The sequence below is a fragment of the Excalfactoria chinensis genome, chromosome 7 (genome assembly GCF_039878825.1).
Source record: "Excalfactoria chinensis isolate bCotChi1 chromosome 7, bCotChi1.hap2, whole genome shotgun sequence".
Classification (NCBI taxonomy): Eukaryota; Metazoa; Chordata; class Aves; order Galliformes; family Phasianidae; genus Excalfactoria; species Excalfactoria chinensis.
This window is the reverse complement of record NC_092831.1, coordinates 6363321-6381419: the sequence shown is the minus strand read 5'-3', so window position 1 is coordinate 6381419 and position 18099 is coordinate 6363321. Positions and strand designations below refer to the sequence as shown.

Below are 18099 nucleotides of genomic sequence, written 5' to 3'. Positions count from 1 at the left end.
GGAATCAGTACTGCTGCACTGCCTTGTCCTCTCTGCTTTATTGTAGCCAGACTCTATGCAGGAAATCAGTAACACGCTCCAATCACCATGAACACAGCTGTAATGCAACCCACAGAACCAATGGAAGAGCTGATACAAATACAGTGACAATGGGAAAATGTTGAGATCACAGAGATGGACACTGTGACCAGAATTTGTATCAACAGAAGGAAAGCAGTAACACAACAGTGATTTCTTTTACTTTTAACATGCTAATTTCCCTAGCTACTTGGGGAAAAAAAAGGCTGTGAAGCCAAGTCCATGACAAGGGTTTCACTCCTATTAACCTGTATAAATTTACCTTCCCAGTTTGCATGAAATTCTAATTGTTGGCCCAGCTCTTCCGTTCACCTCTTCTTTCCAGACGTTGTGACTAATTCTGCTCCAGCTGAGCTTGCTTTCTGGCATTAGATAAAACCTGACCGTAAATGTCCTTCCTCTGCAGGCTGCAGAACGGTGCCTCTATTCAGGTCATCCACGCAAGAACATTAATCCAGTGAGTGTGCAGCTTCCCAGAGTCGACTCCTGCCATTGCCCAGAGGAGCTCAGGATTGCAGAGCTTAACCTTTGATATGAAAATGGTTACAATTCACTGTTATTAGTGCGTGTGCGCATCACTCCTATTAGGCAGCGAGGTATTGCCTGGAGCGGGGTGCAGCTGTTTCTGGTCATAAAGCGGGATTTGCTCTACACTGAAGCCAACTGCCACTCTGATATTAAATATTCCCATAGATGCTATGAGGCTGCATGTGCTTTTTCTGTACTGCCTTCAGCATCTCCTGCCTTTGTTATCTAATGTATAAATGGCAATTTCTACTTGAGGGCAAGTTAGTTTATCTGACATACTTTCTACAGTTCGCCTCTCTTTTACTTTCAGACCTTATATAAATGCATTTTGCATACAGTTTCTTTCTCTGCTCAATGACTCTTATCTAATTCTATTTGACTCTTTTCTACATTGACAAAATACTTCCAGAAACACACTGAGGTGACAGACCATTTTGCCAGCTTCCAGCAGGAGGGCCAACGTTTATTTCTGCTCCTTCAGCTCTAACCCTGGTTCTCCTTTGTGCCAGCACCTCAGCTCGCTGGGCACGTGCAGCAAGAGAGCACCAAAACCAAGGCAAGCACCAAGCCAAGCACCAAGCCCTGCAAAGCCCTTTTCAAATACTGCTTCGAATGTTTTACAGTTCCAAACAAACCTTAAACTCCATCGGGCCAAAACGGACTGCAGCGTGCAATCTACTTCTACGCTGTCACGCATTCTGTGCCGAAGCAGATGCCATCGAATGTTTGTTTTTTAGAGTGGCTGCGGACGCGGGTGTTGTTTTAAATGAACACAGCTCCCTCTCCTGGTAAAAAGCCAGACTGGGAAATGCCACGAAGCTGGGGGGAATTGTTCAGGATCGCTTTATGCCCTCTCCGTCACACAATTCCTACCACACTTTGGCCAACAGCAGACTGGAAGTAAATAGATTTTAACAGGCACGTTCCCCACAATTTATTGAGGAGCACGGTGAAAAAAACAACAGAAATTAATGAAGCAGGAAGAAACAGCCGAGTGTGAAAGCCAGAATCATTCTGAGCAGACAAAATCAGGCTGCTGGTGCTTCAATTTCAGAAGAGCGAGCAAGTGGATTCACTTCTTTATTCGTTTTAAAATGACTCTTGAGAGGCCTCCTATCTTGACTCCTGAAGAATGCTTAGATTCAGAAAATCCTTAACATACAAGAACAGCGAGCACCTGTGTACGTGCATATTTGAAGCAAACAAAAGAAAAACACTTGGGACGTGGGAAGAATTCAGAAGGCAAACCTTTTCCTGGATTACAAATTCTAAGAGCCCTGAAGATAAAGCAGCAAAGTTGTGGGTGAGGACATTTGGCCTGGTGACATATGGACTATTAATGAGGTCCAGGAGCACTAAATGGGGCTTGCAAAGAATTTCGCTAACTGTTATTGATGTTAACTACTACAAATGCCACTGAGTTTCTCCAGGGGCCATATGACAAAGTTCCTCAGAAAAAGGAGCTGGACCGCATGGCTGGCTATATAAATAGACAGCTGCAAGGGGAAGGCGCAAGGGTCAGGCTGCTTCCTTCTGGGTTAGGACACTGAATATGCAGAGACATTTTACAGTGGAGACTCTCTCTACTGCTTTCTAATTAAAGCACGGATAGATGATTTCTTAGATGTAAGGACCTAGAAGCTGGGAAAGAGAATTTAGCCTTTTGTATCTCATCTTTAACACTTCATTTATTACTAAATACCATCTACTTTTGCAAGACTTCTTGTTGCACTTCTGCAACAGCAGCTCTCCCAGCTGCTCCCACCGCAGCACAGATCCATCTCGCTGACAGCAGCATGTCGTGCTGCTATGCATGAGGACTGGGGCTGAAGCACAAGCACAGGATTGCTGTTCTGGTCTAAGGATGAGGTGCATGGTGCAAATGTGAAAAACATCTGGATGTGAAAAGGCTCAGAGAAATGCTGACTGTGTTCCCTGTAGCAGGGGCTCTGGGATGGGTGATTGATGGGGCAGCACTAGGATCAGTGTCAGGGCTGAGCGCACACCTGCAGTGAGGCAGGAGATGGGGCACTGGACAGCACTGCAAACCAGGAGAGGTACAGGCAGCTCAGGAGTTGAGAGAGGTGCAGACAATGTGCCATTTCCCATGGTTATGGCCTGACTCCATCAATGCACATTTCCAGTCTCCTGCAAAATGGAGTTTTGCCTTCTTATTTCTGATTTCATTTCATTTCAGCTCAACAAAGCACTATCAGGCAGATCTCCTCTTTCTTCTCCAAAACGAGGAGCTATATCAAAGCTCTACAGCTGAGAAAAAGGAAACAAATTACACAAAAAACAGCTTGGTGTGTGGAAAAGTAAAGAATACAGTCCGAAACTCTACTGATTTTAATAAGATTTCAATCAAGACCTTTTCTGCACTTTAGCACATCCATGTGATGTTCCAGTTCAGCAGCTCACAAAGACAAGAGGAAGCAAGAGAGAGATCTTATCAAGCTGATTATATTAGAAGTCTTGATTCGATCTGGGAAAAAGGCTGGTTTGCATTTGAATCCCAGTGGCTTTGTAACTGGTTGCTATGTATATTTAAAACATTACATTTAAGAAAGCTGTAACCAGCTGAAGTGACTCCATTCCTGGTAACAAAAGGATATCCATGCAGTGAGGTTTTTTCCTGCCATTCCCTTTTACTTTACTCTTTATTTAAAAACTTGCTGTCTCTTCTATTTTATAGCTAAAACTGTTTGTAAAGCAAGAATTGTGCTGATCGCATCAGAACTCATTAATATAACTTGTTTTTCCATTATTAGCACCATCTGAGCCTGTTGAAAGCCTTAACCAGGGCTTTAATTTTTCCACAGAGAGCTTTAAATTAATTAGTGGTTTACATGCTAACAAAGAATCTGATACATTCATAAATCAATCTAATGCAGAAGGATTACCAGAGGGTGGAAACCTATTCAGTGGGGACCTCACATTCAGTTAACATGGTGGGTTTTTAACAAAAGGGTGCAGGTGTGGAATAGGCAGACACTGGGAAGAGCCCACGATAATCACTTTGCATCACTTAAATGCGCAGCGGGACACGGAGTAAATCAGAGCCCAGGGCCCACCCTAAGTGAAAGCCACGTAGATATAGAAGGCACTACCAGCCCACTTTAACCTTCACAGCTAAATTGCCAAAATGGTACAATTTCTTTTGTGTAGGTTACAGGCCACTGAACTAATAGAAAATAGAATGGATTTAAAGTACTTGGATGCAGAAGAGCAAACAAATGAAACGACCATGTCACATGCATGTTTATGGAGCAACTGCACAAATAACATATTGAACTATTCTCTGGGTAATTACTAAATGAATTCAAGGTATGAAAACATCACATAATTGTGTGTATTTACGGTTCATCCTGGGTTTTAATCTAGGTCTCTGCTAACACAACACTTACCCTGCCACAAGAACTACCCTGTCTACTATGCATCATTTTCCTCATTTTTCCTAACTCAACTCTGTTCACTATTAACAAAATTTCAGAGATGAACAATTTTCCAGGTATTGTTCTGTGTCCCAAAGGCAACAGTTAGTTAAAAGTTAGGTACAAACGTATCGATATAAAGAGTCCAATGGAAAAAAAAGAGCGAGAAAGGACTTTCATGACTAAAAGCATTTCCACTTTCTGTGATGTTTTGAAATAAACACTTCGCCCATACAAAGCTGCTAATTTTAATGGAATCTCTGTCACCACAGACTCCTACACAGTCTCCACTAAATTCAGTATGAAGCAAACAGATATGGATGCTTATTTTCTTTTCCTTTACATTAAGGTGAAATATCTTTGAGGAGTCAGAAGAAACATGACTAAGAAAATTCCTAAAATGCACATTAAAGAACTAAAGGTCAAAAGCAACAGAAAGAGCCACACCACAGCTAAGCTCGGTGCTGCTAACACTCCTAGTAGGCCGGGTAGCAGTAGAGCAGATGTCCATTTTGATAACAAATAACCATCAATATTTACTGATGGTTGTTCATAAAATGGAGAAAACTGAGCAAATTTTCAGGTATTTGCAGTTTAAATGTATTCAGATGTACCCATCTGTGCAAACCGGTTAATACTGGTGACTATGTTGGGGTGCCTCAGGGCACGACCTTCTGCCTGGCACCCACTGGGCACCACCTCCTGTTGCCATTAATGCCCTCCTCCCCCTGAGGCACTCACAGGACTCCCCTCACAACAGCCAGCACAGCTCAGAAGGAAGCTGGCCCTCTGCCAGAGGCTCTCTACGCCCAGAATCCCCCTCCAAAATTCTTCTGCACACCTTTCATACGTATTTGCCCTGAGAGTGATCTGTGCTGCAGGCTCCTTGCCCCATGCCCTTGGTTCACAGCATTCAAATACTCATCTTCTGGACCCTTGCTGATCCCACACTGCTCACGGCCAAGTTCATTAATGTTAATTAATGACTGCTGTGTTTCATATTAAAATCACCAGTTCCAAGCCTGAGACACAGATGAATTTCCATACATTAGCTGCTTCAAAGCAATTGTTTCTACAGGCGCATTCTTACCCCAGCAGTAGCTGCAAGGTAATTGTGGAAATGACCCCTTGGGAAAGTACAGGAACAGTAATACTTGCCTTAGGGAGAGACAGCTGGGAAGCTACCTGTCAGATTGTAGCAGGTTACAACACTCTGCCTCACAACCAATTACCCAGATTCACCCCGTGGTAGCAGTGCTGTGCGATGAATCCCACAGGGCTCAGGTACCAGAAGTGAAGGCCCTCAACAGAAGAAACTACCAGGTGGGTACAACACCCAGGCCTGGTGCCTTGGTGCCCAAGGGCATTTCATGGTATCCTGGACACAGCTCTTATTTTCTGTGCCATCTTCAAGTCCAAAAAGCACGTAAGCAAAAGTTATCGAATAGTAAATAAAAGGAATTGCAATGGTCTTTGAATCATCTTGTCAGGCTGTGACCTCCTGCAACAACATACTTGTTACAACTTCTTTTCCTCTGTAAATTACTGCAGGACAGAGACAACACACAAATTACACTCTTCCACTGAAAACAGGTGTCTCTGGAATTACATATACAGAAAGCATTACCAGGTCAAAAAGGTTAATCAATATTGCTTATTTCATGAAGTCTTGAACTGTCTCACTGAGGGTACTTTACATGCACTATATTCTATTAGTTGTATGCCTCTGGGGAAAAGTAAAGAAAGTTAAAGAAAACCCTTTAAAAATCATAAATGGCTCTTCCCAGATTTTGAAAATTGTTTACACACAGATTAAAACAGAACTGCAAAACCAACGCCAGATGTTTTCCAGCCCACCTGAGGCAAAATCACTTCTGAAATCAGTAGAAGTTTTATCTCAGCTACAGACTTCTGGATTACAGCTTAACCTGACAGGAGTTTGCTTCTCATTTCCTAGAGACTCCTGCCCCAGCACACACCCCTGTGGCCAACCTGACTGTTCAATCCCCCCTTAAAAACCTCCTTGTGTCCAAACCAGCCACAGTGCAGACCCAAGGGGGCTGTCTAGGGCAGTGCTTGCACCGTGCTAACTAGCAGCACCCACCTGAGCAAATCCCACTGCACTCTTTCCCTGCACTTCTGGCAGACAGACAGAGGCTCCTGTCCTGAGCAGTCTCTGACAGCCACGCTGATGCTGTTCTGCAGCGGAACCTGGCCATCGTCCCAACAATCAGCTCACAGCAGGTTCCTCCCAGTAGTCACCTACATTCCTCCAAATCTAATTACAGTGTATTAACCACTAATAATGATTTATGAAATGCACTGACTGGAGGCAGCTGGGCTTCTAATGGCCCCACATCACACATAAAATGGAGTGTGCACACCCCACACCAACCCTCTACAGCTTTTCTCCATCAAGTTTTGGGGAAAAAGAAATTGGATGAAATTCTTTCACAGCCAACAAGGTAGCTCATTGAGATCAACAGCAGTTCCACAAGTGTGTTCAGGGGAACTGGTTTGGGTTTTGAATCCATCTGTTTTGTCCCATGGAAACCTAAGATATTTTATGCAAAGACAGGGACAAACAAACTTCTTAACAGATGGGAAGAGTTCCTCAGCTATTAAGTAATTAACAACATTCAGCACATGTTGGCTCCAAAATAATATTGTTTTGAAGAGATAAGACTCTATAAATTGAGACTGGTGGAACCAAAAATCAGCCATTTCATCTTTTGCTCTCAAGCCCAATCTCAAAAACTGCTATACGACAAATGAAGATATAAAGAGAATTACATGATTCTCAAACTAAGCATTTACAAATTTACAAAGATTAACAAACTAGTCAGATCGACATTTTAAAGTCTTCCATACTTGCATTCTTCCATGTTTCTGAAGTTGGACAAGATTTAACAGACAACTAAACGTGCTGCATTTTAATCCAAAATTGCCATTCTGTGCTTATGGTCTTACTTACTTTTCATCTCATTCCAGTAAGAAAAAACAGCAAGGAAAAAGAAACAGTTTTTCTCTACTGCAGCTTTGCCCACCAACCCAAGACAGAGCTTTGAGTTTCCTCAAGTTTATGAATGCACGGCTGGCAACCCATCATCATACCCACAACAGCCTTAATGCTTGGATCATCTTCAGCAAGACAAAATGTACCTCAGGCCCAAACAGGAGCAATAAAGAACTGCAAAGCAGACAGTTGCCACTGCTTACCATGGTTCCTTCACTCTTACTTTGTGCAACTTCTCGCTGCAGCCGAGCCACAGACAGCTTCTCCCTATGGAAAGAAAAGCATGTGAATAGCAGGTCATGTCTCACCGAATGCACCACATTATAGTGGCATCTCTGCACATCACACAGGTATCCCTCCTGCCAGAGAGGGCTCTCTTTGCCATATTGCTCTGAAATACCTAATGGCTGTATTACTGTTTTATTTTGGGGCAGGCCGACAGAACTATAACAAATGAAGTAAATCTAAACATCATTTGCTCCATTCAAACAACAAAGTAGCTCATCATCAGGGCAACGTGGAAGCAAACCATGCAAATCAGGCTGTGTGATTTGTTTTCCAGCAGCCTCACACATCAGCTTTGTTCTGTGTGACATTAACACAGCTACGAAGTCTGTTTTATCAGTAAATGTATGCATAAAAATGAAATTAAAAATACTAAACATGCCACATATTTCACAATCAGTTTTTTTATTAACCTATAAGGCCGTCATCTAAATGTTTGGCTTGATTTGTACAGCAATTAACTGGCTTAATTAAGAATTTGGCAATCACAACACTCTTTCTTCAGATAAGTTTTAAGAGAGGAATGTAAGTAGAGTCTCACTCTATATGGAAAAGGAAAGTTCCAGTGCATGGACTGGGAAAATGTAGCAAGTACCAAATACGTGCAAAGTGGAGCAGAAATCTGCCATTGAGAGGAAGGCAAAGGTGGAATTTGGAAGCACACACAGAGACAATGCCTCACAGACCTCCCAAAATTAGAACTGGATTTGAGAAAAACAAGGACACTTTTTCAAGCAGTTTTTCAGGAAGAATATTTCAGATTGACCCCAGGCACTGATAATAGTGTGCTTTGCACATTTACGCACTGCTGAAAAAACTAAATATTGGCAAAAGCTACAAATGACACAACCACTACCCTGTGAAAGTTCCAGCTGTGTTACTCCAGAACGACATCTAGATGCTCATGTGAGAAATGGGGCGGTGTTAGTACGGCATCAAGAGCCTTACAGCAAATACCATAGAAACAGCTTCTAAAGCACCCCTAGTGCACCCCCTTCTCTTACATGATACACAGCGTCACAAACTACAAAACTGGCTCATTCTATTTAAAGATTTCGTTCATCTGCTGCTAACAGCTCCTTGCAATTTTGCACCGCTTCAGTGCCCTAATATGTTTTAGTGGAAATAAGCCAGTATGCCCTTTGAGGAGGGGGTTGAAGTTTTAATTGCAAAACAAATGCCTAAAGATATTTTATGAGAGGAGATGCAGGGAAAAAAACAAACAAACAAGAAACAAAACAACAACCAAACCAATCACAAACTACTCTTCCATGTTCCTCCTGCAAGCAACCTGCATAGATCTATTTTCCTCCTGCACGATGACGACTCCTACTTTTCCCTTTCCACTTTACCTCCAATAGAGACTTATTTATATGTTTCTGGAATGCTGTAACTTTTATAAAGCTAATTTCCATTTAAACTCCATCAACAAAGAGATGAGATTTCTCCCACACTTATGGGGTAAGAGTCAGAAAGGCTCCTTCACAGTTTTCCCAGCGGAGGAGGGCAAAGGTAGTCATTCCCATATAGAGTCTACAACATCCCTGCTAATAGGAATAGAATTAATTTTTACTAGTAAAGAGTCCAAAAACCAAAACCAGATTGTGATCTAGAAGAAAAAACCTGCAACAGGGGATGTGGAAGAGCCATCTGTTGCAAGAGCATCTAAAAATAGTGAGAATGTTGAGGCAAGCAAGCTCTGTGCTCCCACTTGAGACAGATCCCAGCATGCTTCCTCCCTGCCTGCAGGCAAAGGAACAGAGCACCCATGCCAGCTCTGAGCAGATGGTGCAAGCAGGGTGCTGAGTGCCTCTGGGCACAGCAAGCCCTTAGGCAGTTCCATCAAGATCCACTTGGGATGCGTCTGGCCAGAGCAAGGTGCTTCCCACCACCGCTGTGTAAATACGTGCTGTGTAACGGGTGAGAAATTTTGGCAAAGCCCTGCTACGAGCCAAAAGCTCTTAACACCAAGTTTTGGCAATGGAAACTTTCACATAGGATCATGACAAGAGAGAAGGGCTTCTGCATCCAAGCATCACCAAGTGACTGTGAAGACAGAACCCTTAGCAGCTCTTCTCACCCTGCTTTTCCACACTGCTATGATTGGATAAGTGCTTTCACCGTGACAGTGCTGTAGAAATAATAAGCTTTCAGCTGCTTTAGCCTTTCAGATGCTTCCAATGCAAAGAGCATTTGACACGCAGCTTCAATGTTAATCTTGTTTTTTTAATCTTTGCTTCTAAACAGGAAAAATCAGGAGCATTGCTTTGTTGCCGTACAGCTTTATTTATTTTTAATCAAGCACGCTTCATCCCTATAGCATGATTAATTAACAAAGTTAATTAGCAACTACAGCCAACCTACTAGAAAACAAAATCCTTCTGAGGATTTTAAAAATTAAAACGTTCATTGAGAAGTTCCCGTGTTTGTTTTCGAAAGCAGCTAACAAATGATAAAAGGTTTACAAAAATGTTCCTTGAAAGCACAGCTTATGCTCTTAAGATTGAATATATGCATTATAAGTGGCAAAATTCCCAGCCGAGGCCTTTGCAAAGAGATAATTAAAGGAACCAAACAAGGATGCAATTATATCCCTTCCAGATGGAAGCAAGCACACAAGTGTTCAGTGTGTGGATGTAAGAAAGATGTGCTTCAAGTCTCAGCATCACCAGTGGATTTTTCTGTAGCTTGTCCTTAAAAAACAACAGAGTAAAGCCCAATGAGTCCAAGAAAAGCATGAATGTCCCAAGCAATCATCCATATTCTAGACTCCCCTAACTGAAATTTCTCCTTTTACCTTTGCTCCCATCAGCCAGACTCATTCACACAGCAGACAAAAGCTGTATGACGCACCAGCGACAGTTACCCTGCACTGCTCAGGTTTCCACTTCAGAACTGTGTAACTCAGACACCTCACAGGCCTGGGAAGAACAGGAAGATGCAATCACAAACCCCACCTACCACATCAGTCTGAACAAATGCTGGTCCAGTTTCTCACTGGTAACTGATATCCTCAGATCAAACACGATAAATGACAACGTGGATGCATGAAGATCCCTTTTACCCTTTTAGCTCTTTATGTTGATATATCATTGAAGTTCAGTTTCCTAAATTTTAGAATAAGATTTTCATTTGTGCTTTGAAACCTCCATTTCAGCAGCTCTTGGTGCTACTGATGAAAAAAAGAACACATTCAAAACTCTGAAAGAATGCAAAACTTCTCGGAAACATCACCTATAACTTAATGCTTCACTGAATCTACATCACCACGATCCCATAAGAAGATAATGGTTATACCAGGCCCTGACATTGTCCCTTCCTGTCTTAATCGCACATAAGCAGACCCCATGACAGCACATATCGGTACCCTGAATTTCCAGCACCAACACAGGAAGATTTTTACATTTTCCTATATATTGTAAATTACTGCTCTCCTGAACAGTGAGTGAATGAGGACAAAATATACGACAGTTCCCAAGTAGGAAATACAATTGTTTCCCTACTCTGCAGTTTGTTTCATGAACAGGAAAGCATTTTCTTCACATTTCATTCTTTGTTGTGAAAGCCTCATTCTGCAGGGATTTCCCTTAGAAATGATCAGTTCCACAGAGAAAAATGAATCCTGACTTGCCCTTTCATCTTATGCCTCTCCTTGTTTGCAAGGATGGACTCTGGAAAGTCAAGTTTGAAAATACACTGTGAGGATTTGTTCTATTTTCAGTGCTTTTGTCAAATCAGAGAGGCCACAATACATCCCAGGGCACTTCTGTGTCTTCTGCTGACCACTTTGGAGCTCACTCCTCAATGCTAAACCTCTGAGACGCAGAAAGCCTGAATGAATACCTCATTCAAATTGGGGGGGAAAGAAAGAAAAAAGAAAAAGAAAAAAAGAGGAGAAAAAAAAAGAGTAAGCAGCAAAGTGAGAAGTCATGGAATGTGCCAAGTGTCCCTCATCATTGTGCCCACGGCCTCGAGCCCTGCAGCAGACAGGACGTGAGGCAGGAGCAGCCAGGAGCCACAGTGCTACAAATGGAATCACAGAATTGTAGGGCTTGGAAGGAACCACTGGGGCTCATCAAGTCAACTCCGCTGCTCAAGAAGGTTCCCTGCAGTAGGCTGCAGAAGTCATGCTGCTGGAGATGGTGTGTGCAGGATGTTCTTGGTGCTCTATAAGTGTCAGTGCTGTGTTCTGTTTGAAACTGTTGGTTTAGAATGGCAATAGTGTAGCTGGATCTGGCAATAAGAAGTCATCTTGCAAAGAAATATATTAATTGAGAATTTAAGGCTGAGCCAAGTACACATTTTATTTAATTATTTTTGCAGTAATTGCAGGCAGTGGTTAGTACAAGAGAAGCAGTAATGCTGCCAGGCAGAAGCAGAATAGATTGGCTGAGCCATCAGCAAGGCACTGGCTCCCATTTATTGCTAATTTACTTCTGAATAAGAGATAAGCACACAGAAAATACCACTTACATTAAACCTCTCTTCTACAGGATGCAATACTTCCAAACCCAGACAAGCCGAACAAGTCGCAGCTTAAACAAAGTGTATCTTCTTGGGAATGATAGGTGGATAGTAGGGGAAAAAAATATGTACAAGATTTACAGCTGTAGTCTAAAATATAGAGCAGCCATCCCCTGGGGCTCTCTCACCAATTTCCAGTACATTTTAGAGTATATGAAATGTGAACCAGAAGTTCAAAGAAGCCCATCTAGTTAGTCCCAGAAGCACTGAAAGAGCAGACCAAACAGCAACCTCTGATGCAGGTCAGGGGGTTCCACAAGGCCGAGCCACAAACCCAGTGCCAAAGCAAGAGATGCAGGGTGCATGTGTTCACCAATGACTTCTGAGGTCTCGGAACATCAGCAGGAGATGGTTAAAGATCTGCTTTGCAACCACTCAACCATAAACTGGTAAGCTGCAACTGCAGGTAAGCAGGCAAAGCAGCTACACCCATTTTTTAATGCAACGCTGAGTACGAAGCTCCAACATCCCAGTGTCAGAAAGCATTAAATATATGGCACTGCAACACTGAACCCAGAAACATTTCTAACATAGAGTAGGTCACGCTGTAAGTAAGATGCAGCAAGCACGATGCAACTCCTGCATTCATTGAAAAGCAGTTTGCATTTTAGCAGGGCCAACTTCTGCCCAGCCCTACCCCCTGTTTTAATATATCCCCTATGCTACTGCAAATAAATCAGCACAGAGTCAGCCCTACATTTTTCTTCTTATTAAAAGTAATAAGATAACTATAAAACCCATCATCTCTTTTCTGTAATTCTTATCACATAATACATAGCAAGAGCAATTTGACAAAATTCAATGGTGTGGACACAACTTCTGGATTTCTTGACGTGATTGATTTATAAATTTTAAAATTACATTAACAGCAATACTTGTATTTAATGCTCTGTAATTTCTGCCCATAAATTGGGATCCAAGAAGCATACAGAGGGAATCTGTATGATTAGGCAAGCTGCCAGGCTCTCAAAGAATATCATGGAAAAGCACAGTGTTCAGGCAGATATGGAAAAAGAGAGGAAAAGGACTAACAGAAAGCAGTTTGGAATATTGATTTAGTAACAGAAACTTTACAACCTATATAGGAAGCAGCTGCATATAGATCTCCACATGTTATTAGAAGAAGGACTGCTTGCTCTTCTTTCCAGATCATCATTTAAATTGTTATGTAAATGAAGGCATCAATTTAACAAAAGGCCTAAACAACTCAATTGTACAAGGACCGCAGTTATCACTTTGATATAACTAAGAAACCCCAAACAATATCACCTTTTTGACAGCATCCTCGAAGTTGCTGCATCATTCTTACAACCTCCACCAGTACCAGTCAGTGTGGAAAGTAAATTCTACAGTTCTTCCTTTCCCACCTTGCACATTACTTATGTCCACCACTGGGGAACCTGCAGCTGCTGCTCCTCAGCTCAGCAGCTCCTGGTCGTGTCTTTCACCCCATGAGCACGTAACTTCTTACTTAGTGTATGGCTGATGGTAAGTTGAAGGAAGCTGATCTCTTGATAAGGTGGATGCTCAGCTCATGTGGTTCTGGCTGGGGGACTGGGTATGGTTTGAACTGCTAGATCCTTAGAGCACATGAATTTCTATGTATTTTGTGTTAAATGTTTAATTAATTAAATGTATGGAAGTCAGAAGATGTCTCCTGACATGAAGAACTCCATGGATCGTGACCCAGACAGATTCAACTGATTTCCGGTGAAAGAGAAATCTGTTGTTTTAATAAGACTGCCCAAAAGAAGACCTTGAAAAAAGAACAAACAAGCAAAAGATCTTTTCTTTTTGCCACAGACTTGCAAGCTGAGCTAACAAATCCCTCAACCACTGGGTGCTCATATATATTTTTCCTCCAGAGATCTGTCACAGGACGTGATGTGCTGTGGAAATTCTTTTGAAAGGATATGCATTTCCCTAAAGGATTTTCAATGAGAATTTATTGCTCATTAAAGATTCAGGATTGGCAGCGCTTCAGTCTTCAGTTAATGATCTTTGTTTATTAACATAAAACGCATCATGCTCAACAAGACTATAGCTTTCCCAACCCATGCATCAAAGCATGGAACAATTCTCTCTCCCTCATCCTATCCCCCGAGGCTCTCTGCAAGGGTGCTAACTGAAATTCACATGATGGCTCTCTCATAGGATGAAGTCAGAACTCGTGTTTCAAACAAGGCTGAAAATCATGGAAACATTTCTTCATAGCTGATACTACTCAGACATAAACTAACAGCAACAAACTGCAGCCTGCTGCCATCACTTCTAGCATCTGTTCCTTCCAAGTCAACCTTTCACCAGAGTCGTGTATTTGCTTAGTGCAAATCCTACTGTTCTTAAACTCCACAATTAACAGTCACTCAAAACACTCCTTCCACATGCTGTTAGTAAACTACCAGCTTTTGAACCTTAACGCCATTGAATATGACAAAGAACGATGAAGGCTGTAGAGAACTGGGTCTGCAAACCAGAGATCCTAGCAACCCACCACTGAGCTCTCTCCTGCATTTCTATGGAAATAAGATAGAAGAAGTGAATACGTTTCTTCAGGAAAAAAAACAAAGAAAGAAAGAAAAAACAAACAAACAAACAAACAAAAAAAAAAAACACAAAAAAACCAACAACCAAACCAAATGCACAACTGATGATAAAAGGAGCATAAGGGCAAAAGGTGAAACATGCTGACACTGACAACAAGTCCTACCCTCAGCCAGACTCAGATCCCACTGCTTTCTCAGTAACTGCTTTCCTTCTGCTGGCATTTCTCTGGCTGGCTGTAAGAAACATTTTTCTCCTAGTACTCTACTAAGTGTCTCAGTTTTGCCCTTACAAACCAAGGAGGATATATTCGTTACTGCTTGACCTCTTATTGCTGTTTTCCACTCCCTTGTTCCCATCACAACACATTCCTGGTATTCTTTGAGATCACTTTTTCTTTCTGGAGGGTGGGGGTGCCATACAGAGTGATGTGCTTTTAAACCATCCATAAAGCCTACAACATCAGGACCTTTGTTTTTCTTATCAGGCTGCACTTACAAATATCACCTCTTTTCTCTGTCTGAGCTTCATTTCTTGCACGCCTAGTAATCTTCCAGCTGTCACCCACGTCCTGTTCTAATTGAGTACTGGTATACCTTGGAAAAATCATCTATTTTTTCTAGTGGACAAGAAACAAAATTAAAGCAGTTTCATTCTGTTTCACTCACTGAACTTCCCTCTCTTGCCTTTGCCCTTGACCAGTTGTTCAGTGCTTTCAAGCATCTTTCTAGTAAATCTACAATCACCCTCCACTCAAAAGAAAAAATGCAACAGATGATCAAAATTGTTCAAATAAATAAATAAATCCATTTCCTTACTGCTTAAACCAGCTTCATTGTTTCTTGTTATTTCCTTCAGCACTCCCAAGAACTCTAGAATTGCATTATTAGGACTCACAGATAACACTCAGTCACACAGGTACATATTGATGCCTTCTATGCACACACACACACGTGGATCACATAGTTCCTATATTTGTACTTCCACATTTCCATTCTGTGATAACAGTGCATGGAAACCCCACACTGAAGTCTGCAAGGGCCCAACAAGCAGCAGCAATTTGAGGGCAGTTAAAACTGCATGAATGCACACAAAATTGGTGACCATGTTTTTTTAAAAAGCGCTTTGTAGAAAGAACCAATAGAAAGATGTAAAAGGCTCCTAAAAGGACAGGAAAATGCTAATTCTCTGATAAATACAGGCTTGTAGTGAGACGTAAAGCAGCCGATTTGTACTTTGAGAGTAACAGGTCCTGATGTGCAGCAGTTGCCCCCATGCCAGCAGCTCCTCGCCCCTGGCAAACACTGAGCATCAATGCACAGCCTGCAGGGACCTTCTGCTGGGGCTGTGGCATGTGACAGACACAATAAATGAAACAATTCTTTTGTAAGAGCAAAATACCTACATAAAAATACTCTGGATGTGCTGATAGGCAATGACTGCCACTTAGTTTTTTGATTTCAGGAATGTGATCCTGTTTATTGACTTCAAAGACTGAGCGAGAGAAGGTAATCCAATGTTGTCTGTACCTGTCAGTAAACTCCACTGTACCTACTGGCTCTTTGAGAGAAAGGAAAGGAGGGAACGTAGCAACAATGAGTTCCTTCTGTTCTTAAAAACAACCAACGGTACCAGGATGGATTTCCTTGGAGAAATGATAAACTGCTGGACTTGCCATAGTCCTCCCCCAGGTTTGCAATGTGCTCCGGTTTGCTTTAAACAAAATAACGTGGTCTCAACCACATCTTGGCATGGCAGGAAGAGGGAAAATAAATAAAGAACACACTGAAAATCACTCTAAAGTAACCAAACTCATAACCCAACTCGTGAGTTCGTATTTCTGCAGCCTTACAGCAATAAAATCAGTTACATCCTAATGATATAATTGTTTCTTCTATCATTCTGTCCATAAAAGAAGATGAGATAAAGTCAAAGCCAGTGGCCTCTGGCTGATTATGTGTTTTGACAAATTAGATGATTAACTGAAACCTCAGACTCAAGCTTCACTGTCTCAACAGACCTAAAAGAGGAGAAGAAAAGACTGGCTTTTAAAAGGACATGGATCTACAGGGACCCTCGCCCAGACGCTGCACAGCTCCTCAAAGGGCAGTATTTGCATTGGATCAAACAGGGGCTGGCACACACTCAGGCTAATTTTAATACAGAAATTACAGTTGTCACTTTAAATAATGGATGCAGCATATGGTAATATATGCAAAATGCTTTCAAACATGTTCAAGCAAAGATAGAGAAACCAAGTTCTCAGTGACAGTTTTGCCAATGTAATACTTAGCAGCAGTGAAAATGAAAACCAGAGCACGTCAGAAGCACTAGCAGAGCAATGAAAGTCCTTTTGTGTGTATTTACAGAGCCGTTTAAAGTCACACACAGTCAAATCACAGCCTGGGATTGTCTGGGGATGACGCAAGGACTGAGCAGTGCCTGGCACAGGACCCACCTGTGCTACCCATATTGCTTCTCCCAGCTCTGGGTGAGCAGGACTTGCTTCAATACCAAACCTTCAAAATCTGATCTCCCAGTGCTAATTAAAAACTTCCCCTGGTGTGCTCAGGTACTGTCTATCCTTTCAGCTGGGACAGGCCAACAAAGGTGGGGTAGAACCGCAATTTTAAGCTTCTCTGATTACTTATGAGGTGAATGAAAATTAAGAGAACATGTCCTCCTATGTCATCTACCATTAAACATCTGGGGAAAAAAAAACAACACATTTTTTTGTTTAAAACCTGAACCAGGGAAGCAAACACCTCCCCAAATCCCAGAGAAATTAAACCTCCTCAGGGAAGCCTTAACAGTTTTCCCCAAGGAGATCAGCAATATCTGCTCTGTGAACGAGGCCAGCTTCCCAAAGCTCAAACAGCATCAGCTTCTATGGAAGTTGAATTTCAGCAAACAAAATAAATAACATAAAAGATAAGGGTGAATCATGGTTATGATGTGTTAGCATTCAGGCATTTCCAAACAAATATTCAATGTAAACTAATAATGACTTAAATTACTCTCTGAAGTAGTAACATGGGAATGTTTTCAGATGTTCAAATGTCAACCAAATGCTCAGACCAATCTGTATCTCTCCAGTTTCAACTCAAAATAACACTTGGAAAGTAATTTTGAATAGTAATGTGGATGTTTGAATAGAGCTCCTCAGCATTTTTTCAGAGCAGAAAGATTCCAGTATTTTATCTATGAGGCCGAGTAATAAATTGTGGTCTGAAATGACTTATTGCAGCCACCACTTCTAGCCAAATACTTCACCTTGGGTAGGAAGCAAAATCAGAAGCACATACAGTGGTCACATAACACCACCACAAGTATTACCTCATTTACTGAATCAGGAAAAAGCCTGAAATCAAGGTATTGATTAGTTCAGAATTTAATCCCCTGGGCAAAAACCGTACTGACAGATAAATCCAGTAAAGGGCATTTGCTAATTAACTAAGTGAGCCTAATCTTGAATTCAAGTTAATTTGGTATTAGGGATTGTAAAACTAGTACTACACTTAAAGCACTCATGTAATAAAGACAAACAGCCACTTATGAAACCAGTGATCAACTTGACAGATAAATTCCACACCCTTACATGCTCATGCCTTTACTTTATATGAGATCAAAACAGCTGGCAGAAAACACACACGTGGACATTTTGGATATTTGCTGCTTATACCGAAAGCA

General features: G+C 41.7%; 1 protein-coding gene across 2 annotated transcripts in view; it reads right to left on the bottom strand.

Moving 5' to 3' along the window:
* The window catches only part of NCKAP5 (NCK associated protein 5), a 356004-nt gene that overhangs the window by 178978 nt on the left and 158927 nt on the right, over positions 1–18099 (bottom strand). The window contains exon 5 of one of the 2 annotated variants that reach the window (XM_072341540.1): positions 7260–7323. The exons of the other annotated variant lie outside the window; for it this stretch is intronic. Within the exon in view, the coding sequence (XP_072197641.1) occupies positions 7260–7323 (64 nt within the window). The remainder of the gene's footprint in view (positions 1–7259; positions 7324–18099) is intronic. 2 annotated transcript variants of the gene reach the window in all.